The 26,608-nt window shown below is 38.9% G+C and overlaps 1 protein-coding gene across 2 annotated transcripts in view; it reads right to left on the bottom strand.

Moving 5' to 3' along the window:
* cdh15 (cadherin 15, type 1, M-cadherin (myotubule)) overlaps positions 1 to 26,608 on the bottom strand; it is a 52,756-nt gene that overhangs the window by 6,520 nt on the left and 19,628 nt on the right. For both annotated transcript variants that reach the window (XR_013815663.1, XM_079806026.1), the window contains exons 2-12: positions 21,040 to 21,201; positions 20,679 to 20,834; positions 18,106 to 18,250; positions 15,625 to 15,806; positions 15,408 to 15,536; positions 15,134 to 15,319; positions 11,861 to 12,099; positions 9,890 to 10,032; positions 9,574 to 9,807; positions 5,675 to 5,914; positions 5,418 to 5,563 (exon numbers count right to left, since the gene is read on the bottom strand). Coding sequence is in view for 1 of the 2 variants with exons in the window: in XM_079806026.1 (XP_079662152.1) it covers positions 5,418 to 5,563; positions 5,675 to 5,914; positions 9,574 to 9,807; positions 9,890 to 10,032; positions 11,861 to 12,099; positions 15,134 to 15,319; positions 15,408 to 15,536; positions 15,625 to 15,806; positions 18,106 to 18,250; positions 20,679 to 20,834; positions 21,040 to 21,201 (1,962 nt within the window). In the remaining variant the exon portion in view is untranslated. The remainder of the gene's footprint in view (positions 1 to 5,417; positions 5,564 to 5,674; positions 5,915 to 9,573; positions 9,808 to 9,889; positions 10,033 to 11,860; positions 12,100 to 15,133; positions 15,320 to 15,407; positions 15,537 to 15,624; positions 15,807 to 18,105; positions 18,251 to 20,678; positions 20,835 to 21,039; positions 21,202 to 26,608) is intronic.

Genomic DNA, 26,608 nt, shown 5'->3' with positions numbered 1-26,608 from the left:
TCCATCATAAAAGTGCATCTATCCATCATAAAAGAGCATCCATCCATCATAAAAGTGCATCTATCCATCATAAATGTGCGTCTATCCATCATAAAAGTGCATCCATCCATCATAAAAGTGCATCTATCCAACATAAAAGTGCATCTATCCATCATAAAAGTGCATCTATCCATCATAAAAGTGCATCTATCCATCATAAAAGTGCATTCATCCAACATAAAAGTGCATCTGTCCATCATAAAAGTGCATCTATCCAACATAAAAGTGCATCTATCCATCATAAAAGTGCATCTCTCCATCATAAAAGTGCATTCATCCATCATAAAAGTGCATCCATCCATCATAAAAGTGCATCCATCCATCATAAAAGTGCATCTATCCATCATAAAAGTGCATCTATCCATCATAAAAGGGCATCCATCAAACATAAAAGTGCATCTATCCATCATAAAAGTACATATATCCATCATAAAAGTGCATCCATCCATCATAAAAGTGCATCTATCCATCATAAAAGTGCAAGTGCATCTATCCATCATAAAAGTGCATCCATCCATCATAAAAGTGCATTTATCCATCATAAAAGTGCATCTCTCCATCATAAAAGTGCATCTCTCCATCATAAAAGTGCATCTATCCATCATAAAAGTGCATCTCTCCATCATAAAAGTGCATCTCTCCATCATAAAAGTGCATCCATCCATCATAAAAGTGCATCCATCCAACATAAAAGTGCATCCATCCATCATAAAAGTGCATCTATCCATCATAAAAGTGCATCCATCCATCATAAAAGTGCATCTATCCATCATAAAAGTGCATCTATCCATCACAAAAGTGCATCTATCCATCATAAAAGTGCATCTATCCATCATAAAAGTGCATCTATCCATCATAAAAGTGCATCTATCCATCATAAAAGTGCAAGTGCATCTATCCATCATAAAAGTGCATCTATCCATCATAAAAGTGCAAGTGCATCTATCCATCATAAAAGTGCATCTCTCCATCATAAAAGGGCATCCATCCATCATAAAAGTGCATCTATCCATCATAAAAGTGCATCTATCCATCATAAAAGTGCATCCATCCATCATAAAAGTGCATCTATCCATCATAAAAGTGCATCCATCCATCATAAAAGTGCATCTATCCATCATAAAAGTGCATCCATCCATCATAAAAGTGCATCTATCCATCATAAAAGTGCATCTATCCATCATAAAAGTGCATCCATCCATCATAAAAGTGCATCTATCCATCATAAAAGTGCATCTCATCATAAAAGTGCATCTATCCATCATAAAAGTGCATCTATCCATCATAAAAGTGCATCATAAAAGTGCATCCATCCATCATAAAAGTGCATCTATCCATCATAAAAGTGCATCTATCCATCATAAAAGTGCATCCATCAAACATAAAAGTGCATCTATCCATCATAAAAGTGCATCCATCCATCATAAAAGTGCATCTATCCATCATAAAAGTGCATCCATCCATCATAAAAGTGCATCCATCCAACATAAAAGTGCATCCATCCATCATAAAAGTGCATCCATCCATCATAAAAGTGCATCCATCCATCATAAAAGTGCATCCATCCATCATAAAAGTGCATCCATCCAACATAAAAGTGCATCTGTCCATCATAAAAGTGCATCTATCCATCATAAAAGTGCATCTATCCATCATAAAAGTGCATCTATCCATCATAAAAGTGCATCCATCCATCATAAAAGTGCATCTATCCATCATAAAAGTGCATCTATCCATCATAAAAGTGCATCCATCCAACATAAAAGTGCATCTATCCATCATAAAAGTGCATCTATCCATCATAAAAGTGCATCCATCCAACATAAAAGTGCATCTATCCATCATAAAAGTGCATCCATCCAACATAAAAGTGCATCCATCCATCATAAAAGTGCATCTATCCATCATAAAAGTGCATCTATCCATCATAAAAGTGCATCTATCCATCATAAAAGTGCATCCATCCAACATAAAAGTGCAAGTGCATCTATCAATCATAAAAGTGCATCTATCCATCATAAAAGTGCATCTCTCCATCATAAAAGTGCATCCATCCATCATAAAAGTGCATCCATCCAACATAAAAGTGCATCCATCCATCATAAAAGTGCATCTATCCATCATAAAAGTGCATCCATCCATCATAAAAGTGCATCTATCCATCATAAAAGTGCATCCATCCATCACAAAAGTGCATCTATCCATCATAAAAGTGCATCTATCCATCATAAAAGTGCATCTATCCATCATAAAAGTGCAAGTGCATCTATCCATCATAAAAGTGCATCTATCCATCATAAAAGTGCAAGTGCATCTATCCATCATAAAAGTGCATCTCTCCATCATAAAAGGGCATCCATCCATCATAAAAGTGCATCCATCCATCATAAAAGTGCATCTATCCATCATAAAAGTGCATCCATCCATCATAAAAGTGCATCCATCCAACATAAAAGTGCATCCATCCATCATAAAAGTGCATCCATCCATCATAAAAGTGCATCCATCCATCATAAAAGTGCATCCATCCAACATAAAAGTGCATCTGTCCATCATAAAAGTGCATCTATCCATCATAAAAGTGCATCTATCCATCATAAAAGTGCATCTATCCATCATAAAAGTGCATCCATCCATCATAAAAGTGCATCTATCCATCATAAAAGTGCATCTGTCCATCATAAAAGTGCATCCATCCAACATAAAAGTGCATCCATCCAACATAAAAGTGCATCTGTCCATCATAAAAGTGCATCCATCCAACATAAAAGTGCATCTATCCATCATAAAAGTGCATCTATCCATCATAAAAGTGCATCCATCCAACATAAAAGTGCATCTATCCAACATAAAAGTGCATCTATCCATCATAAAAGTGCATCTATCCATCATAAAAGTGCATCCATCCAACATAAAAGTGCATCTATCCATCATAAAAGTGCATCTGTCCATCATAAAAGTGCATCCATCCAACATAAAAGTGCATCTATCCATCATAAAAGTGCATCTATCCATCATAAAAGTGCATCCATCCAACATAAAAGTGCATCTATCCATCATAAAAGTGCATCCATCCAACATAAAAGTGCATCCATCCATCATAAAAGTGCATCTATCCATCATAAAAGTGCATCTATCCATCATAAAAGTGCATCCATCCAACATAAAAGTGCATCCATCCATCATAAAAGTGCATCTATCCATCATAAAAGTGCATCTATCCATCATAAAAGTGCATCTATCCATCATAAAAGTGCATCTATCCATCATAAAAGTGCATCTATCCAACATAAAAGTGCAAGTGCATCTATCAATCATAAAAGTGCATCTATCCATCATAAAAGTGCATCTCTCCATCATAAAAGTGCATCCATCCATCATAAAAGTGCATCCATCCAACATAAAAGTGCATCCATCCATCATAAAAGTGCATCTATCCATCATAAAAGTGCATCCATCCATCATAAAAGTGCATCTATCCATCATAAAAGTGCATCCATCCATCACAAAAGTGCATCTATCCATCATAAAAGTGCATCTATCCATCATAAAAGTGCATCTATCCATCATAAAAGTGCAAGTGCATCTATCCATCATAAAAGTGCATCTATCCATCATAAAAGTGCAAGTGCATCTATCCATCATAAAAGTGCATCTCTCCATCATAAAAGGGCATCCATCCATCATAAAAGTGCATCCATCCATCATAAAAGTGCATCCATCCATCATAAAAGTGCATCTATCCATCATAAAAGTGCATCCATCCATCATAAAAGTGCATCCATCCATCATAAAAGTGCATCTATCCATCATAAAAGTGCATCCATCCATCATAAAAGTGCATCCATCCAACATAAAAGTGCATCCATCCATCATAAAAGTGCATCCATCCATCATAAAAGTGCATCCATCCATCATAAAAGTGCATCTATCCATCATAAAAGTGCATCTATCCATCATAAAAGTGCATCTATCCATCATAAAAGTGCATCTATCCATCATAAAAGTGCATCTATCCATCATAAAAGTGCATCCATCCATCATAAAAGTGCATCTATCCATCATAAAAGTGCATCTGTCCATCATAAAAGTGCATCCATCCAACATAAAAGTGCATCCATCCAACATAAAAGTGCATCTGTCCATCATAAAAGTGCATCCATCCAACATAAAAGTGCATCTATCCATCATAAAAGTGCATCTATCCATCATAAAAGTGCATCCATCCAACATAAAAGTGCATCTATCCAACATAAAAGTGCATCTATCCATCATAAAAGTGCATCTATCCATCATAAAAGTGCATCCATCCAACATAAAAGTGCATCTATCCATCATAAAAGTGCATCTGTCCATCATAAAAGTGCATCCATCCAACATAAAAGTGCATCTATCCATCATAAAAGTGCATCTATCCATCATAAAAGTGCATCCATCCAACATAAAAGTGCATCTATCCATCATAAAAGTGCATCCATCCAACATAAAAGTGCATCCATCCATCATAAAAGTGCATCTATCCATCATAAAAGTGCATCTATCCATCATAAAAGTGCATCCATCCAACATAAAAGTGCAAGTGCATCTATCCATCATAAAAGTGCATCTATCCATCATAAAAGTGCATCCATCCAACATAAAAGTGCATCTATCCATCATAAAAGTGCATCTATCCATCATAATAAAAGTGCATCTATCCATCATAAAAGTGCATCTATCCATCATAAAAGTGCAAGTGCATCTATCCATCATAAAAGTGCATCTATCCATCATAAAAGTGCAAGTGCATCTATCCATCATAAAAGTGCATCTGTCCATCATAAAAGTGCATCTGTCCATCATAAAAGTGCATCCATCCATCATAAAAGTGCATCTATCCATCATAAAAGTGCAAGTGCATCTATCCATCATAAAAGTGCATCTGTCCATCATAAAAGTGCATCTGTCCATCATAAAAGTGCATCCATCCATCATAAAAGTGCATCTATCCATCATAAAAGTGCATCTGTCCATCATAAAAGTGCATCTACATCTACTACTATAACTCTAATTGTATTTGTCTGAAAGAAGAATGTCATACACACCTAGGATGACTTGAGGGCGAGTAAATCATGGACTAATTTCCATTTTTTTGGGTGAACTATCCCTTTAAGTTTTGAAAAGAGTATGTAAAAGTTTAAAGTGGCCTGCAGGTACACAGGGTTTTAGTGCTGGTTGTGTTTGAGTGAGGAAAAAAACTGATGTAATTTGAAAGATTGATTGTATTTTGTGCCAGAGCAGCGACAAATTATATTTATTTGAGCCCTCGTGCTCAATATATGATATATCAGACATTGTAGTATTGTGATATTCATCTACTCTACAGTATAGTATCTCACCTCATCCTCTTCTCCTCCTCCCTGCTCATCGTAATGAAACACGTTGTCTCTGATGTCGTCTTCAGACGCTCCGACCAGCAGACTTCCTCTTTTTCCCATGTTCTGCCTGGCACAGCCTCGCACCGCCACAGCCAGAAGAAGAAGACCTGCAAACACACGGTCAGCTTTTATTACGGAAAACCGGATCTGGGATGACAATATGTTGCTGTCTGGGATATCTACTACCAATATAACACATAAACACATCATTTACTCACACAACAGAAAAGCAACGCTTCCCACGATAATCATAAGGGCAATGAAGCTTATCCCCATTTTGGCTCCAAAGATGGCAGCGGTGAAGCTCTTGCAGTCCCCGAAGCTGTCGCAGGGACACACGGTTATGTTGACCAGAGCATTGGAGGAGAGTGGAGGAGAGCCAGAGTCTGAAACAACCACAGGGATGGAGAACTCTCCTCTCTCTACGTCTATCAGCGGCTGCAGAACCGCATGGGTCTCTGGAGAAGAGACAGAAGCACAAGCACGGGCTCTTAGAAATCAGAAATCCCTGCTCCAACACACTCCTGAACACACTCCTCAACACACTCCTGAACACACTCCTGAACACACTCCTGAACACACTCCTCAACACACTCCTCAACACACTCCTGAACACACTCCTCAACACACTCCTCAACACACTCCTCAACACACTCCTCAACACACTCCTGAACACACTCCTCAACACACTCCTGAACACACTCCTCAACACACTCCCGAACACACTCCTCAACACACTCCTGAACACACTCCTGAACACACTCTTGAATACACACTCCTGAACACACTCCTCAACACACTCCTCAACACACTCCTCAACACACTCCTCAACACACTCCTCAACACACTCCTCAACACACTCCTCAACACACTCCTCAACACACTCCTCAACACACTCCTGAACACACTCCTGAACACACTCCTGAACACACTCCTCAACACACTCCTCAACACACTCCTCAACACACTCCTCAACACACTCCTGAACACACTCCTCAACACACTCCTCAACACACTCCTCAACACACTCCTCAACTCACTCCTCAACACACTCCTGAACTCACTCCTCAACACACTCCTCAACACACTCCTCAACACACTCCTGAACACACTCCTGAACACACTCCTCAACACACTCCTCAACACACTCCCGAACACACTCCCGAACACACTCCCGAACACACTCCCGACACACTCCTCGACACACTCCTCGACACACTCCTCGACACACTCCTCGACACACTCCTCGACACACTCCTCGACACACTCCTGAACACACACTCCTGAACACACTCCTCAACACACTCCTCAACACACTCCTCAACACACTCCTCAACACACTCCTGAACACACTCCTCAACACACTCCTCAACACACTCCTCAACACACTCCTGAACACACTCCTCGACACACTCCTTGACACTCTCCTCGACACACTCCTCGACACACTCCTCAACACACTCCTCAACACACTCCTGAACACACACTCCTGAACACACTCCTCAACACACTCCTCAACACACTCCTGAACACACACTCCTGAACACACTCCTCAACACACTCCTCAACACACTCCTGAACACACTCCTCAACACACTCCTCAACACACTCCTGAACACACTCCTGAACACACACTCCTGAACACACTCCTGAACACACACTCCTGAACACACTCCTCAACACACTCCTCAACACACTCCTCAACACACTCCTCAACACACTCCTCAACACACTCCTGAACACACTCCTCAACACACTCCTGAACACACTCCTGAACACACTCCTCGACACACTCCTCGACACACTCCTCAACACACTCCTCAACACACTACTCAACACACTCCTCAACACACTCCTCAACACACTGCTGAACACACTCCTCAACACACTCCTCAACACACTCCTCAACACACTCCTGAACACACTCCTGAACACACTCCTCAACACACTGCTGAACACACTCCTCAACACACTCCTCAACACACTCCTCAACACACTCCTCAACACACTCCTCAACACACTACTCAACACACTACTCGACACACTACTCGACACACTCCTCGACACACTCCTCGACACACTCCTCGACACACTCCTCAACACACTCCTGAACACACTCCTCGACACACTCCTCAACACACTCCTCAACACACTCCTCAACACACTCCTCAACACACTCCTCAACACACTCCTCAGCACACTCCTCAACACACTCCTCAACACACTGCTGAACACACTCCTCAACACACTCCTCAACACACTCCCGAACACACTCCCGAACACACTCCCGAACACACTCCCGAACACACTCCCGAACACACTCCCGAACACACTCCTCAACACACTGCTCAACACACTCCTGAACACACTCCTCAACACACTCCTCAACACACTCCTCAACACACTCATCAACACACTCCTCAACACACTCCCGAACACACTCCCGAACACACTCCCGAACACACTCCTCGACACACTCCTCGACACACTCCTCGACACACTCCTCGACACACTCCTCAACACACTCCTGAACACACACACTCCTCAACACACTCCTCAACACACTCCTCAACACACTCCTCAACACACTCCTGAACACACTCCTGAACACACTCCTCAACACACTGCTGAACACACTCCTCAACACACTCCTGAACACACTCCTCAACACACTCCTCAACACACTGCTGAACACACTCCTCAACACACTCCTGAACACCGGGATTCACTTCATCATGGTTGGAGCTGAGCTCTGCAGGATAGAAGTCCTCCAGGAGCCGGGTTGCTACCTTAAACTCCGGCCCGAGGTCCACTTTACTGCAGAGTTTAGCTTCAACCTCCATCAAACTGCAGGTAAACCAGGTTTACCAAACCAGCATAGCCAAGGCCAACCAGGCCCAGGATGGACTTTCATACAAGATGATTTTAAGCAGGGTACAAATTAGGGGTGTAGCGGTAGATGCAATCTACACTCCACTGTTACTTGGCGAATTGCTAGGATACTCTATTGGGTTGTTAGGGTGTTGCTATGCAGTTTCAAGGGTATTTTGGGTGGTTAATAAGAGTGTTGTTATGTAATTGCTAGGGTTCTTGGTAGGTTGCTAGGGTCTTGCTATGCAGTTTCAAAGGCATTATGGGTGGTTGCTAGGATGTTGCTATACAGTTTCTAAGGTACTCTGTGTGGTTGCTAGGGTGTTGCTATGTGGTTTTGAGGGTATTCTGGGTGAGTGCTAGGGTGTTACTTTGCAATTGCTAGTATTTTGTGCGGTTGTTAGGGCATTGCTATGCAGTTTCAAAGGTATTTTTGGTGGTCACTAGGGTGTTGCTATGCTATTGCTAGGGTACTTGAGGTTGGTGCTATGCGGTTTAAAAGGCATTCTGGGTGGTTGCTAGGGTGTTGCTATGTGGTTTCAAGGGGGGGGTTCTGGGTAGTTGCTAGGGTGTGTGGTTGCTAGGGTGTCGCTATGTAATTGCTAGGGTACTTGGGGAGGTAGCTAGGGTGTTGCTATGCAGTTTCAAAGGCGTTCTGGGTGGTTGCTAGGATGTAACTATGCACTTACTAGAGTGCTATGGATGGTTGCAAGGGTGTTGCTATGTAATTGCTAGGGTACTTGGGGAGGTTGCTAGGGTGTTGTTATGCAGTTCTAGGACATTTTGGGTGGTTGCTAGGATGATGCTATGCGGTTGCTAAGGTACTCGGGGGGGGGTTGTTAGAGTGTTGCTATGTACTTACTAGGGTACTACGGGTGGTTGCTAGGGTGTTGCTATGCGGTTTCGAGGGGGGTTTTCTGGGTAGTTGCTAGGGTGTGTGGTTGCTAGGGTGTTGCTATGTACTTGGGGTGGTTGCCAGGGTGTTGCTATGCTATTGCTAGGGTACTTGAGGTTGTTGCTTGGGTGGTTGCTAAGATATTGCTGTGTGGTTTCTAACAGCCATTGCATTTTACCGTGCAGCATTGGTCAATCTATCAATGAGAGTAACAAATCAACAATTCCTTGTTTTTTTATTTTAAACATTTAGGATGTTTAACCCCAAAACCGAGGTACATACCGAACCATGACTTCTGTGTGTCGTTACAAACCTAGTACAAATACATATTTAATTATGTTAATATTTTACCATTGAGAGTTATGATGGTCCAATTGGCAGCTACATTTTGGTCAGCGATGTCAAAAGTGAAGGGGTCAGCTTGAGGGGACATGTCCTCATCCACTGCACTAAGCAGAAGGCCCAGTTTATCCCTGTCCCTGTTGCTGCACACCGTCCCACTCGAGGGCATCAGCACTGGGGGGTAATCATTGGTCTCCCACAGGTTGACCTCCAGTGTTGCTGTGGCAGAGATGCCATCAGCGTCTGGAAAGAGAGAGGCATCATCACCAATTTTATTCAAACAAAGCCGCTCTGGTTATCTTGAGTCCGCTGGTTCTGAGCTCACCCTGATCTGTGACCTTCACCACGGCAGAGTAAATGTTGTTCCTCACATGAGGAGATCGGATGTTGAAGGTCCTTCTGGCTGTGATCTGACCATTCGCATGGTTAATAGCCAACCAACTGTCAGGATCCTGAAGGATTTCAAACCTGAACACAAACACAGTCTTAAGTTACATAAAGTGTAGAACATACAGTAGATTAGCCTTGATGTATGTTAAGCCTTGTGGAAAAAGAACTACAGTTTAGCATAGAGTATTTTTTACGGAAGAATATACACAAGTGCAAACTGAATGCATGTTCATGTTATTTACCACTAAATGAATTAAATTCAATTTATATTAAATGCAATTAAGTGAACTTAAGAGTGTTTTTGTTCATTGACCCACTTAAGTAGGACTTAAGTACATCTTTATGTGTAATTTCATAATATATATTTTTTAAAATATGGTTAAAGTTTTTAGAGAAAGAAAGAGAGAATTTATAAAGCTCAGAGTGGAATGTTTTATGTCTCTGACAAATCGTTTGCTATGCAGTTTCAATGGTATTCTGGGTGGTTGCTAGGGTATTGCTATGTGGTTGTTAGGGTAATTGGGGTGATTGCTAAGATGTAGCAATGCGGTACTAGGGCACTCTGGGTGGTTGCTAGGATGATGTTACGCGGTTGCTAAGGTACTCAGGGTGACTTCAAGGGCATTGTTATGTAGTTACTAGGGTACTTTGGGTGGTTGCTGGGGTTGCTAGGGTGTTGCTATGTGGTTGCTAAGAGGTAGCTAGGGTATTTTGCTATGTGGTTTCACAGGTATTCTGGGTGAGTGCTAGGGTGTTGCTATGCGATTGCGAGGGTACTCAGGGTGGTTGATAGGGTGTTGCTATGTGTGGTTTCAAGGGTATTCTGGGTGATTGCTATGGTGTTGCTATGTGATTGCTAGGGTACTTGGGGTGGTTCCTAGGGTGCTGCTATGCAGTTTCAAGGGTATTCCAGGTGGTTGCTAAGATGTTGCTATGCGGTTGCTAAGGTACTTGGGGTGGTTGCTAGTGTGTTGCCATGCAGTTACTAGGGTACTCTGTGTGGTTGCTAGGGTTTTTATATGCGGTTTCGAGGGTATTCTGGGTGGTTTCTAGGGTGGTGCTTTGCGGTTGCAAGGGTACTTGGGGTGGTTGCTAGTGTGTTGCCATGCAGTTAGTAGGGTACTCTGGGTGGTTGCTAAGGTGTTTATATGCGGTTTCGAGGGTACACTCTAAAAAATGATGGGTTAAAAACAACCCAAGTTGGGTTGAAAATGGACTAACCCAGCAATTGGATTGTTTTAACCCAGTGAATGGGTCGTTTTAACCCAGCGGTTGGGTTAAATGTTTGCTTACAGCAACCCAATCACTGGGTAAAAACAACCCAATTGCTGGGTTAGTCCATTTTCAACCCAACTTGGGTTGTTTTTAACCCAGCATTTTTTAGAGTGTACTTTGGATGGTTGCTAGAGTGTTTATATGCGGTTTCGAGGGTACACTCTAAAAAATGATGGGTTAAAAACAACCCAAGTTGGATTGAAATTGACTAACCCAGCAATTGGGTTGTTTTAACCCAGTGAATGGGTCATTTTAACCCAGCAGTTGGGTTAAATGTTTGCTTAAAACTACCCAATCGCTGGGTTAGTCCATTTTCAACTGTTTTTAACCCAGCATTTTTTAGAGTGTACTCTGGATGGTTGCTAGAGTGTTGCTATGCAGTTCCTAGTATATATTATCACATTGCTAGCATGTTTCAGACAGATATTGTGCTTTAAATATCAAAATATGTGTACTTCTTTAAAGCACAACATAAGATAAAACGATTATTTAATGTTATGTTTAGTGTTATGAATCAGATTTAGGAGTCCATTTTACTTCAGTTTAAGGTCAAGCTTAGGGGTATGATTGCTTGATAAGAATATTGTTCCAGGACTAAGAAAGGACGTGAAGTGGGTGAAGTGAGCCTCACCTCAGCTTGGCATTATCTGGATCATGAGCGATATCTGAGACCAGCACAGTCCCGGGAACAACAGACTCCGGAACCGTGACTTTGATGGGGTTCTTATAGAAGATGGGGGCCTCGTTCTCATTCATCACTCTGACGGTGACTGTGGCGCTGTGTATTTGCTCATATGGGGCTTTAAGGCTGACTTCATTCTCTGCTGTTATTATGAGCTGGAACTCCGCCTGTGATTCATAGTCCAGCGGCTGCAAAAGAGCAGAGACTTTGTGTTTGAAATGTAGTGTGCAAATAATACATACAAGCACATGCACACACTCAATGGGAGGGATAAACACGCAAATAGAACCTCAAACTCTCATTGAGTGTTCATTGGAGTGGTCCAAGACCTTAGGACTTTTGTCGCACTTGAACTTCGACTATACAAGAGTTAGCTTGAGGGTTGTCCTCGTCCACTGCACTAAGGCCCAGTTTATCCCTGTCGCTGCACACCGTCCCACTCAAGGGCATCAGCATCGGTGGGTAATCATTGGTGTCTATGTATAGCTTTCCGTGTTTTCACTGTTATACATTAGGGGGCGCTATGATCTTCGGAAAGAGCGCTGAATCTCCGGATCAAAACACAGGAAAAAGGAAGCAGAAACAAGTGATAGTATTATGTAAGCAGATGCATATGTAAAATAGTGTGATCATCAACATTAAACAGCATTGATCATCGTTCTGAGTCCGATCTGGATGTAGTCTTTGACAAAAACGTGATTTTCTCCGCTTTTTGCTCAATATACTTAGCCTGATCTTACCAGACTCTCGTAAATTTCATTTGTTCAGAGAGTCTGGCCACTCTCCATTGACAAGCGTTTACTTCCTTGAAGGCGGGGACTCTGTTGAAGTTTAAAACTATTGGATCTGCCCAGAGCCGCTCTATCTAATCGCTAACGTTTGGTCGTGACGTATGTCATTCGCCTTTATTTCTCACATGGAAGTCTGTAAAAATAACTCTGCTGCCACCTCAGTGATAAAACCTTGTGCATTCGGATACAAATTAAAATTGTGCATTGCCTACAAAAATCAAGTTTTGTGATCGGGAACGGCTGCTCATGTGGTCCATAACATGATTTTGCTGTAAATAAAATATCATATGCTTGGTATGATAAGAATAAATGCTGCCGTAAATAACGGCCCGATTCAAATGTTGACGTGCTTTTCTTTTTTTCTTTTTTAAGCGGTGATGAAAAATATTGCTCTTGTAAATACCCGCCAGCATTTAAAGAAATACAAGTCTAGAAATGCATCCAAACTACAGCGAAGCGCAACCTTACAGTGCTCTGCAGGGGTCAAAAAGGATATAAACAGTGAATTTTGAAGTGATATATTCTTGAAAACTCAGAGATGTGGATTCAGACAGCAATTAAATTACCACACAACCTGGTGTTTGTCTAAACTAGTAGGTCATTCGGCCGGGGATTTTTTTCGGAAGATGGACGGCAATAAATTCACTGACTAGCCGCTGTAAATGATGACAAATGATGTTTCGCACGCAAAACAATTACCGGGGCTTCAGCAACTCCTTCACCACTAACAGAGCGAGCTGGAAAATCAAACTTTTCCTGGGACACAACATCATGGCCACCAACAGAACTCAGCAAAGATTGTTCTTGCTCCGGCTTCAACTTCCTGGATATTCGGTAGCGGTGCCACAACGGACCGAACGGCTTCGCTCGCATCTTTTCTCCACCGCCATTACTGAACTACAACTCAAACTAGCGCACAACATCAACGTCATCGCTCTCAGCCACTCCCTCTGTTCGCTGATTGGACCGGTAAAAATTTGTTTGGAGAAAACCTAGGAAAATATACCGCAGTCCCAGACGAAGAACTGAAGGAAAATGAAAATTGAGCGGAAGTACGTAGGAGGGCGGAGCCAGGCTACGAAATACTGGCAACTTTTTTAAAAAATGCAGGCGGGGAAAGAGTTAAACTGTTCTTTACATGAATGTACATTCACACCGGACGCGAATGACGCAAATAATTTGCGGTATTCGCGCGAAGTTGGACTCTTGAACATTTTGAGTTTACTCGCTTCATTTGCGCGAATCGCGTGTGACATTCACTGCACAACAGACACGAATTCTCCTCATGGGCGGGGCTTCTGCCAGCGGCTCGTCTCGTTGTGACATGGGCTGTGTTTACACGTCTTTTTTTGTTAAAATCTTCTGTTAATGTGTGACAAAACGTAGTTTTAAGACTTTTTCAGTCGATAATGTAGTTGTTTAAAGCTCAAATCTGTGGTTTATTTATATAAAGAGTGCCTATTTGAACATTTTATCTGGCGTTTTCAGAGTTGTGAGCTCCAGTGGATCAGCGGCGCTCATTAACCCCAGTGAGAGCATCTTTCCTCGGCCAGTCCTTCTGCCGCTGGCACTGATGTCTCTGTGGCGTCTCCAGCTATAATTCGTCTTGTGTGGATGTAACGGCCGATCTTTGCTCTCATGGATCTATAATTTGTTCCCTGGCAAATCGTTTAGGTTGAGGGCAAAGTGAAGTTTCATTACTTTTTTATTTTTAGGCTATTTAACTTTACGTTACAGTTGTAGCCTACTAGCTCTGACTTTGAATGGTTGACTGAATTGTTTGCTTTATTTCATGTATAGCTTCTTATACCTTTTACTTATACTTTTGTATTATTGATCAAGCATAAACTTGCATTTAACAAAAAGAGACTGGGTTGTGTTTCATGTCATTTAATGTTATCACAGTGATAATCATATTGTCTGAACCAGATATTAATATACAGATTTTCTCCTCATTGTTGTCACTACTAGAGCAAGCTCCTGATTGGTTAATGCGGCGCGATTATTGCCAAAGTTCAGATTTTTCAACTTGAGCGTTTTGCGCGAATCACACGTTCAAAACGCTCAATTCGCGCGAATTGCGCGAATCGCTCAAGTTAAAAAAAATCTGAACTTTGCCGTATATCACACGTTCAAAATGCTCAATTCACGCGAATCGTGCCATTCGCGCCGCCTCATTCGCACGAACAGCGCCGCAGAATGCCATTTTGAGTCTCTGCATTGACTTAACATGTAAATCACTCGCTCGAATCGCGTCATTCGCGTCCGGTGTGAACGCACCACAAGAATAAAACAAGGTTTTTTTAAGAACTGATGATTGTAAGGTTCTATGGGGGATACAACGTGGTTCTTCTACGGCATTGCTGTGAAAAACCTTTATTTTTAAGATGGCGAGCCACCCCACAGAGACCGTAGTCTTTCATAATCTCACCTTAACCACAGAAACGATGCCTTGGTTGGAGACCGGGTCTGTGCGGATGGCAAAGTGCCCTAAAGTATTCCCCTTTCCGATGGTGTACTTAATCCTCCAGTTTTCTCCACCTCTCTGGTCCTTATCTGTGGCATTGACCCTGCCCACGTCCGCCAGGAGCTTGTTCTCCATTGCGTTCATGTTGTACTGCAGTCACACAATTGGAACAACAGCTCAGAAAACAGATCAGGTGGACATCATCACAGACTGTGCATGTTTTTAGTTGGTTTCATACCACGGTCGGCTGGAATCTCGGAGCGTGGTTGTTAATGTCGGAGATGTGAATGATGGCTTCGCCGGTGGAGGTCAGGCCCATTCCAGACATGTCGGCCACCTGGAGAGTCAGCCTGAAGGACTGCACCACCTGACAACACAACACGGGATGGGATGTTACTGCTTTCTTTCTTCTGTTTGCCTATGCGGTTCTTTAATAAGAGACAGAAGTAACCCACATCTCTGTCTAGCCCCACATCTCGTATGTAGATGACTCCAGTTTTGTTGTTAATGCCGAACATGGTTTTGTTAATGCTGTGAGGAGGGAGACTCTCCTGCTTGATGATGGAGTAGCTGAGAGCGGCGTTCTCCGTCAATGGATCATCAGAATCGACCGCTGTAACCTGCATCACTGAAGTTCCTGATCACAGAGAAACACACACCAAGGTTAACCCTCTGGTGCTCTTTTTTCGGGAATTTTTCACTTGATCGGAATGGTACAAAACTTGGTAAATATTTTGGCACTTGCTGTGTGAACACACAAAAAAATCACGGACATGATTCAAAAAGGTTAAATGGTCCTGAAAAAAAGTCTCACAGTTGTATTGGAAATGTAGTGGAAGCGTTTGGTTCTGCGCCCAAATTAAATCTTACTAAAAAGCTCATTTTTTGAGATATCTACCTCAAACTTGTTTAGATGTATGGCTTTGATTTTCTCAGTTTTAAAATAAAACGTGTTTTGGAAAATATATATTCATATAAAAATGTACAATGGAAATTTGTGCACTTTTTTCATAACAATAAATGTAAAATTCTTTTTTCAAGTTCAATTTTTTAAACTTTTTTATTTTGAGCAATAATCTGCCAAGTGTCGTCTTTAAAAAGAGACAAAACTTTAGTCTGTGAGAATCTTAAAATCCAAAGAATTTAAGCTTTATGTCCGTTTAAGTCAGAAATTGCATTGCTCAAAAAGTGAATAAATAGATTATAACTACTGCATAAATATAATTTAGTACCATAAAATCACATAAATATACAAAATAGTAAATAAAAAAATATTATAGAACTTAAATATAGTACAATCATTTCATTGAAAAATAAAAAATATGTACTTTCGTTCATGCATCTTATTAATGATGGTTCTCGCATTTGTTGAGAACATGCCAGAATGAATGTGCAGTTTTTGTGTACTTCAAATCCTTGGGAGGACCAATTATAACTAATACCAATAACATTAAAAATGAACATATATAAGCCGATACTGATAACATTAATAATGAACATATATCGGCCGATACCGATAACATTAAAAATGAACATATATCGGCCGATACTGATAACATTAATAATGAACATATATCAGCCGATACCGATAACATTAAAAATGAACATTTATCGGCCGATACTGATAACATTAAAAATGAACATATATCGGCCGATACTGATAACATTAAAAATGAACATATATCGGCCGATACCGATAACATTAATAATGAACATATATCGGCCGATACCGATAACATTAAAAATGAACATATATCAGCCGATACTGATAACATTAAAAATGAACATATATCGGCCGATACCGATAACATTAAAAATTAACATATATCGATTGATACTGATAACATTAAAAATGAACATATATCGACTGATACGATAACATTAAAAAAAAATTTTTTTTGTGTGTGTGGTTTATTCGGTGCCAATTGGTCTTTTTATTTAAAGGAATTACATAATTAAAAATGCAGTTATGAACAAGTCAATGATAACATATTTTCCTTTCAAAACTGCAAAATTTCATAAAAAATGTGTGTAGTCTGCATCACTAGATATTACTGTCGGTCATTGAACATTTCTATTATAAATATGAAATGTTTATCTACTTACATATTACCACGCACTCTTTCACTGTTAAAACTAACACGGCGCGTTGTTATTCACACGTCTTCTGTGAAAAGTAAGCCCCGCCTTCTTCGATTTGATTGGTCATCTCAATTGTTTTGAGGCACAACAGACTAAAATGTAACTTTCAAATTTAACTTTTTAAATGGCCCTGCTTGCAAATATATTAGCAAAATAAAGGCCACTTAAGTGCACTTAAAGAGAGTAGACCTTCACACACTTAAGGGATTTACACTTAAGTACACTTTTAAAGTGCACTTTGTAATATTGTCAAATTTTGTTTTTGTAAAAATTTTCAAATTTTCAGTAAATTTTCAATCATTGTTTTAATAATCATGGAAACCTTATTTAAAAGACAATATAAGTAATTATGAAATTACAAATAAAGAAGTACTTAAGCAAGTCCAAAACACACTTAAGTTCAACTATTTACATTAAATATTAAAGTAAACTTTAATTCATTTTAATTAAATTGCAAATAATATGAAGTTAAGTGTCCAAACTTTGCACTGAAGTAAATTCTTTTAAAGGATATTATTTAGACTATAAATACTCTTTTTTTAAAGTATGCTGAAGTGTACTTGTTTTCCACAAGCGTGTTCAGAAGTGTGAACAAGAGTTGTATAATTTCTTTTATTATGAATGTGGAACAACAGCCTAGACATTGTGCAAAATAACTTGATTTGAGAATAAAAATCATTCATGGTTTGAGGTCAGTTTTTGTATGAACTATTCGTTGCATTGAGGTGTTTTTTCATATAAATATATATATATATAATTTTTTTTTTCTTTCTACATTTTATTGTACACGTTACCTGGAACAGAGAACTCAGGGATAGTGCCAATGAACTCCTTCGGGGTGAATTCGGGCCTGTGGTCATTCTGATCTAGAACATAGATCTCAATGGTGGTGGGACTCTCCAGTCTCTCTCCACTTGGGGAGAGCGCAAAGGCTTTGAGCTGAGGACATTATGCAAATGAGTTATTCAGAAATATCCCATGATTCATCAAGAGTCTATGAGATACAGTAAGTCTGAGATCACACTGTCAATCTGTAATCTAATTTATACCTGGAAAAAAACAATATCAGGATTGTGACATTAAAAATGAGCATATATCGACCGATACGATAACATTAAAAATGAACATATATCGATAGATAATGATAACATTAAAAATGAACATATATCGGCCGATACTGATAACATTAATAATGAACATATATCAGCCGATACTGATAACATTAAAAATGAACATATATCGGCCGATACTGATAACATTAAAAATGAACATCATTCTGCCGAGACCGATAACATAAAAAATTGAACACATATCGGCCGATACGATAACATTAAAATTAACATATATCGGCCGATACTGATAACATTAAAATTAACATATATCGGCCGATACCGATAACATTAAAAATGAACATATACCGGCAGATACGATAACATTAAAATTAACATATATCGGCCGATACTGATAACATTAAAAATTAACATATATCGGCCGATACTGATAACATTAAAATTAACATATATCGGCCGATACCGATAACATTAAAAATTAACATATATCGGCCGATACTGATAACATCAAAAATTAACATATATCGGCCGATACTGATAACATTAAAATTAACATATATCGGCCGATACGATAACATTTAAAATGAACATATATCAGCCGATACCGCTAACATTAAAAATGAACATATATCGGCAGATACGATAACATTAAAATTAACATATATCAGCCGATACCGATAACATTAAAAATGAACATATATAAGCAGATACTGATAACATTAATAATAAACATATATCGGCCGATACCGATAACATTAAAAATTAACATATATTGACCGATACCTATAACATTAAAAATGAACATATATCGGCCGATACTGATAACCTTAAAAATTAACATATATCAGCCGATATTGATAACATTAAAAATGAACATATATCGGCCGATACCGATAACATTAAAAATGGACATATATCGGCCGATACGATAACATTAAAAATGAACATATATCGATTGATACTGATAACATTAAAAATGAACATATATCGATTGATACTGATAACATTAAAAATGAACATATATCGACTGATACCAATAACATTAAAAATGAACATATATCGACCGATACGATAACATTAAAAATGAACATATATCAGCTGATACCGATAACATTAAAAATGAACATATATTGACCGATACCGATAACATTAAAAATTAACATATATTGACCGATACTGATAACATTAAAAATGAACATATATCGACCGATACGATAACATTAAAAATGAACATATGTCAGCCGATACCGATAACATTAAAAATGAACATATATTGACCGATACTGATAACATTAAAAATGAACATATATCGGCCGATACTGATAACATTAAAAATTAACATATATTGACCGATACGATAACATTAAAAATTAACATATATTGACCGATACTGATAACATTAAAAATGAACATATATCGGCCGATACCGATAACATTAAAAATGGACATATATCGGCCGATACGATAACATTAAAAATGAACATATATCGATTGATACTGATAACATTAAAAATGAACATATATCGACTGATACCAATAACATTAAAAATGAACATATATCGACCGATACGATAACATTAAAAATGAACATATATCGGCCGATACAGATAACATTAAAAATGAACATATATCAGCCGATACCGATAACATTAAAAATAAAAATATATCGGCTGATACCGATAACATTAAAAATGAACATATATTGACCGATACCGATAACATTAAAAATGAACATATATTGACCGATACGATAACATTAAAAATGAACATATATCAGCCGATACTGATAACATCAAAAATAAACATATATCGGCCGATACCAATAACATTAAAAATTAACATATATTGACTGATACCGATAACATTAAAAATAAACATATATCAGCCGATACCGCTAACATTAAAAATGAACATATATCAGCCGATAACGCTAACATTAAAAATGAATATATATCAGTTGATGCTCAAATGGTGACCAATATATTTTGCATCCTTACCTGGCTATGTGAGACTATAGTTTGAATTAATTAATTTTCTTTGCGGGACACATTGACATTACAGTACAGAACGGCTCTTTCGGCATTATCCTGAACATAACGCGCATAAACATCACATCCTTTGGATTTTCCAGACAAAACTAGCCAAAAGTCCTTCACATAAAATTCAGTCTACAGGCTTTCATAGACAACATAGGACGTCATCACTCTCATTTTTAAAGTTCCGTTACAAGCTGTTCACACACTGGCAATAAAAAAGTGAAAATGTTTACTTTTAAACGATGAACAAAACCTGTTTACCTTAAAACTCTTGTGTTTTTCCCTGTCCAGTGGCATTTTGCTCTTGATCCATCCTGTTTTATCATCAATTTCAAAGAGGCCTTTGGGGTCCTGGTCAACCCCGGGACCCTCCAGCTTGTATATCACCTCTCCGGTGAAAACCTTGTCTGATTTAATCTGCATGAGTGGACATGGAACATGTTAAAGCCGTATGGTGGACAGAGAGTGTGAGGGTAATGTTTATTCTTTAACAGATATTTAGACTGCCGTGTGTGTGTTACCAATCGGTTTGTTTGGACGGTTTACATAAATGCAAAAGTCTTTTTACACACTATATTTTTCCGGTCTTCAGTGAGCAACTAATGAGTGGCTGTTGGTTTACCTGCACCAGATCTTCAGGGAGCTGCTTGCTGTTTTCTGACACCCGGATTGGGGGAATGACCCAGTCTCTCTTGACCCTGACCTGTGGACCGCCACTCCTGTGTCTCCATGGGTGCAGCACCGCTGGGTTCAGATCGCTCGGCTTCAGCTGACCGCTGCTGACCTGCAACAAAACACACACAGTCATTAGATACTCTTCAGTGACACACACACACACACACTCCACAGCAGTGCTTCTCAAACCTGCCCTGAGGACCCTCCACCACCACACATTCCCTCATCTGACACACCTGATTCAACTCATCAGCTCATTAGAAGAGACCGCAAGATGAAATCGGGTGTTACTAATGAGAGAGACATCCAAAATGTGCAATGGTTGTGTGTCCCCAGGACAGGTTTTGAGAAGCACTGCTCTACAGCAGCTCATAAGGGCTGTTTACACAACACCGCTTTCAACTAAACACAGAAAATGTATGCATTTATTTACACATTTAAAACAGATTTCAAAGGGTACGTTTACAATACAAGTTTTTGCGTAGAGATGACAACATCGTCAAAAGGATCTGTGAAAATGACTAAAAACACTGTATTCTGCTGCCTGGCCAGTAGATGGCGATGCCCATAGATTGAACACGTAATGTACTATAATGCATATATACGATGTACTAAAAACGGTAACGTTTTTTTCTTTGTAGAGACGACAACATTGTCAAAACAAACCCTGTACACACAGATCTGCGAAAACGACTAAAAATGCTGTATTCTTCTGCCAGGCCAGTAGATGGCGATGTCACTTTGTGAAAAAAAACTACTACACGCCTACAGACACGTGAACACGTAATATGCATGTGTATGACATTACCATTTTCACAAATTTGCATTTTTGTAGTTTACAATGAGACAATAATGATATTGTTTTCTCAACACACTAAGGGTACGTCTACACAACAACGATGTACTTAAAAAATTAAAAATAAAATCCTCTTTACAAACGTCAACACTGTGAAAACGATCCCTCCTTCACACGGATTCACGAAAAGGACTAAAAGGATCTGTGAAACTGACTAAAAACACTGTATTCTGCTGCCTGGCCAGTAGATGGCGATGCCTATAGATTGAACACGTAATGTACTATAATGCATATATACGATTTTTTCTTTGTAGAGACGACAACATTGTCAAAATGAACCCGTACACATGCATGGATCCGTGAAAACGACTAAAAACGCTGTATTCTTCTGCCAGGCCAGTAGATGGCGATGTCACTTTGTGAAAAAAAACTACTACACGCCTACAGACACGTGAACACGTAATATGCATGTGTATGACATTACCATTTTCACAAATTTGCATTTTTGTAGTTTACAATGAGACAATAATGATATTGTTTTCTCAACACACTAAGGGTACGTCTACACGACAACGATGTACTAAAAAATTAAAAATAAAATCCTCTTTACAAACGTCAACACTGTGAAAACGATCCCTCCTTCACACGGATTCACGAAAAGGACTAAAAGGATCTGTGAAACTGACTAAAAACACTGTATTCTGCTGCCAGGCCAGTAGATGGCGATGCCCATAGATTGAACACGTAATGTACTATAATGCATATACGATGTACTAAAAACGGTAACGTTTTTTTCTTTGTAGAGACGACAACATTGTCAAAACAAACCCTGTACACACAGATCTGCGAAAAAGACTAAAAACGCTGTATTCTTCTGCCTGGCCAGTAGATGGCGATGTCACTGTGAAAAAAAACTACTACACACCTACAGACACGTGAACACGTATTATGCATGTGTATGACATTACCATTTTCACAAATTTGCATTTTTGTAGTTTACACTGAGACAATAATGATATTGTTTTCTCAACACACTAAGGGTACGTCTACACAATAACGATGTACTTAAAAAATAAAAAATAAAATCCTCTTTACAAACGTCAACACTGTGAAAACGATCCCTCCTTCACACGGATTCACGTAAAGGACTAAAAGGATCTGTGAAACTGACTAAAAACACTGTATTCTGCTGCCAGGCCAGTAGATGGCGATGCCTATAGATTGAACACGTAATGTACTATAATGCATATATACGATTTTTTCTTTGTAGAGACGACAACATTGTCAAAATGAACCCGTACACATGCATGGATCGGTGAAAACGACTAAAAACGCTGTATTCTTCTGCCAGGCCAGTAGATGGCGATGTCACTTTGTAAAAAAAAACCTACTACACGCCTACAGACACGTGAACACGTAACATGCATGTGTATGACATTACCATTTTCACAAATTTGCATTTTTGTAGTTTACACTGAGACAATAATGATATTGTTTTCTCAACACACTAAGGGTACGTCTACACGACAACGATGTACTAAAAAATTAAAAATAAAATCCTCTTTACAAACGTCAACACTGTGAAAACGATCCCTCCTTCACACGGATTCACGAAAAGGACTAAAAGGATCTGTGAAACTGACTAAAAACACTGTATTCTGCTGCCAGGCCAGTAGATGGCGATGCCTATAGATTGAACACGTACTGTACTATAATGCATATATATGATTTTTTCTTTGTAGAGACGACAACATTGTCAAAATGAACCCGTACACATGCATGGATCCGTGAAAACGACTAAAAACGCTGTATTCCTCTGCCAGGCCAGTAGATGGCGATGTCACTTTGTAAAAAAAAAACTACTACACGCCTGCAGACTGAACACGTAACATGCATGTGTATGACATTACCATTTTCACAAATTTGCATTTTTGTAGTTTACACTGAGACAATAATGATATTGTTTTCTCAACACACTAAGGGTACGTCAACACGACAACGATGTACTAAAAAATAAACAATAAAATCCTCTTTACAAACGACAACACTGTCAAAACGATCCCTCCTTCACACGGATTGACGAAAAGGACTAAAAGGATCTGTGAAACTGACTAAAAACACTGTATTCTGCTGCCAAGCCAGTAGATGGCGATGCCTATAGATTGAACACGTAATATACTTTAATGCATATATACGATGTACTAAAAACGGAAAAGTTTTATTCTTTGTAGAGACGACAACATTGTCAAAATGAACCCGTACACATGCATGGATCCGTGAAAACGACTAAAAATGCTGTATTCTTCTGCCAGGCCAGTAGATGGCGATGTCACTTTGTAAAAAAAAAACTACTACACGCCTATAGACTGAACACGTAACATGCATGCGCATGACTTCGATTTTACAAATTTGCGTTTTTGTAGTTTACACAGAGACGATAACAGTATTGTTTTCAAAAACTTGTTTCTCAACTCACTAAGGGCACGTTTACACGAACCCGATGTCCTAAAAACTAAAAAGTTTTTTCCTTGTACAGACGACAACACTGTCAAAATGAACCCGTTCACATGGATCAGTGAAAATGACTAAAAACACTGTATTCTGCTGCCTGGCCAGTAGATGGCGATGTCACTTTATAAAGAAACACTACACGCCTATAGACTGAACACGTAACATGCATGACGTCACTGTTTTCACAAATTAGCTTTTTTTGGTGTGCATGGAGTCGATAACAGTATTGTTTTCAAAAAAATTGTTTCTCAACACACTACGGTCCTTGCACACTTTCTTGTCCGAAATTTTTGCATGTTGAAAAATAATTATGACCTCACGTTATGTCAATCACGGAACTTTCGTCCTTCATAAACTACATAAAATACATTTTTTTCTTAAATTTAAAATTTTCTGCGTTTTTTCACATCTGTAGTAAGCATTTTGAGAGGCGTTTTGACAATTCAGAGCCACCGTACAAGTGAACGCCAAAATCCAGAATCACATCTGACAAGTTGATCCACTTCGTCTCGCTGCACAAGCCACTGTATGACAAATAAAGTGCGGAATACAAAGAGACGCAATATAAACAGATTGTGGCAGATAATTGCGGAACAGCTTAGGATGGTAGGGACTGATTTCAAAACAAAGGGTGTACGAAAGATTATACAGCTCAAGTTAGCTAAACAATAGTTTTTCTCTATTTTAAGAAAAGAGAGGACAACAAAAACCAATTAATCAATACGGATCAGACTTCTGTGCGTAATGAAGGATGACGAACACGAAAAGACGCAAACGAACATTTCGGACTCGTGTAAGGACCTTAAGGGTCCAACAATGTACTAAAAACGGAAAAGTTTTTTCTTTGAACAGACGACAATCTTGTCAAAACGAACCTCGTTCACACAGATCCGCAAAAACAACTAAAAACGCTGTATTCTGCTGCCAGGCCAGTAGGTGGCGATGCGACTGTAAAAAACACTACACGCCTATAGACTAAACACATGTCATGTGCATGATTTTTTTTTAGCTTACATGGAGATGATAATGCTATCGTTTTCAAAAACTTGCACTTTGAAGCACGTTTTCAAAAGTTTGCGTTGTCAGGCCACCAAAATGCCGTTGTCGTGTAAATGAACGGCCAAAATACATAAAAAGTTTTACGTTTTACGTTTTACGTTTTACGAAGCCCCTTAAGTAGACTTTTTAAAAAAGTGCACTTTTTAATTGTCAAATTAAAAGTTTTACTTTAACCCTCTGGTGCTCTTCGGTCAGAAATATGAAACTTGGTGACTTTTCTAGCATTAGGGATGTGAACCCACACAAAAATTGGGGTCATGATTCGAGCATTTTAAGTATTAAAAAATACTCCCACTTGTGCTCAAAAATTACCACCATAGGAAATTAATGTGAAATCTGCAAAAACATAAAAATTCACAGAATCTTTGTGCAAACAATCTACAAATCGGCCACGATGCTGAAAAAAAGTCATCAAGAGTGAGACATAGACACATCCACTCACACACAGACACTCACACACTGTATACAGTACATAATTATTATTATTATTATTATTATTATTATTATTATTATTATTATTATCATAATGCATAAACTAACACTTTAAATCACTATTTATAACAAAAAAATATCTAAAACTTTATAATAAAAAGTCTTTGAGATTCTTTTAAAATATATATTCAAATCCATCTAAAAAAAAAATAATTAAATGTGTTCAAAAGAGACCAAAACCTCTCCATTGAGACCTCTAGTGGTTACACACATGGTTGCATGTTTTCTTAAAAAATTCCAAAAGAGGGCGCTAATATGCCTTCAAAAAAATGTATTTGCAAGGCCTAGACTTTATTTTAACCTGAAATACTGTTTAAAAAAAAAAAAAAAAGTACATTTTCAATGGCAAAAATAGACAATAATTATTGCATAAATATTAATAAGTACCATCAAATCATCTCAAAATACAAAAGAAAATAGAAAAAATATTATTGAAGAAAAATAAATTGCATTGGTTTTTACTGCGGTGGAGGAAGTTTAATTTTTAGGTGTCCGGTCACTTATGCCCGGGAAGATGACCAATGCAACCCCTAAAGGAAGAGCACCAGAGGGTTAAAGTCCATTTTAAACCATTGTTTTAATCTAAAATACTTATTCGTTGAGTTAACAAACTTAAGCACATTATTATAATTTTAACTGTTGTGTTATTTGAGGTTGA

This window comes from Gobio gobio, assembly GCF_949357685.1.
Source record: "Gobio gobio genome assembly, chromosome: 2".
Classification (NCBI taxonomy): Eukaryota; Metazoa; Chordata; class Actinopteri; order Cypriniformes; family Gobionidae; genus Gobio; species Gobio gobio.
This window is presented reverse-complemented; position numbering and strand designations above follow the sequence as displayed.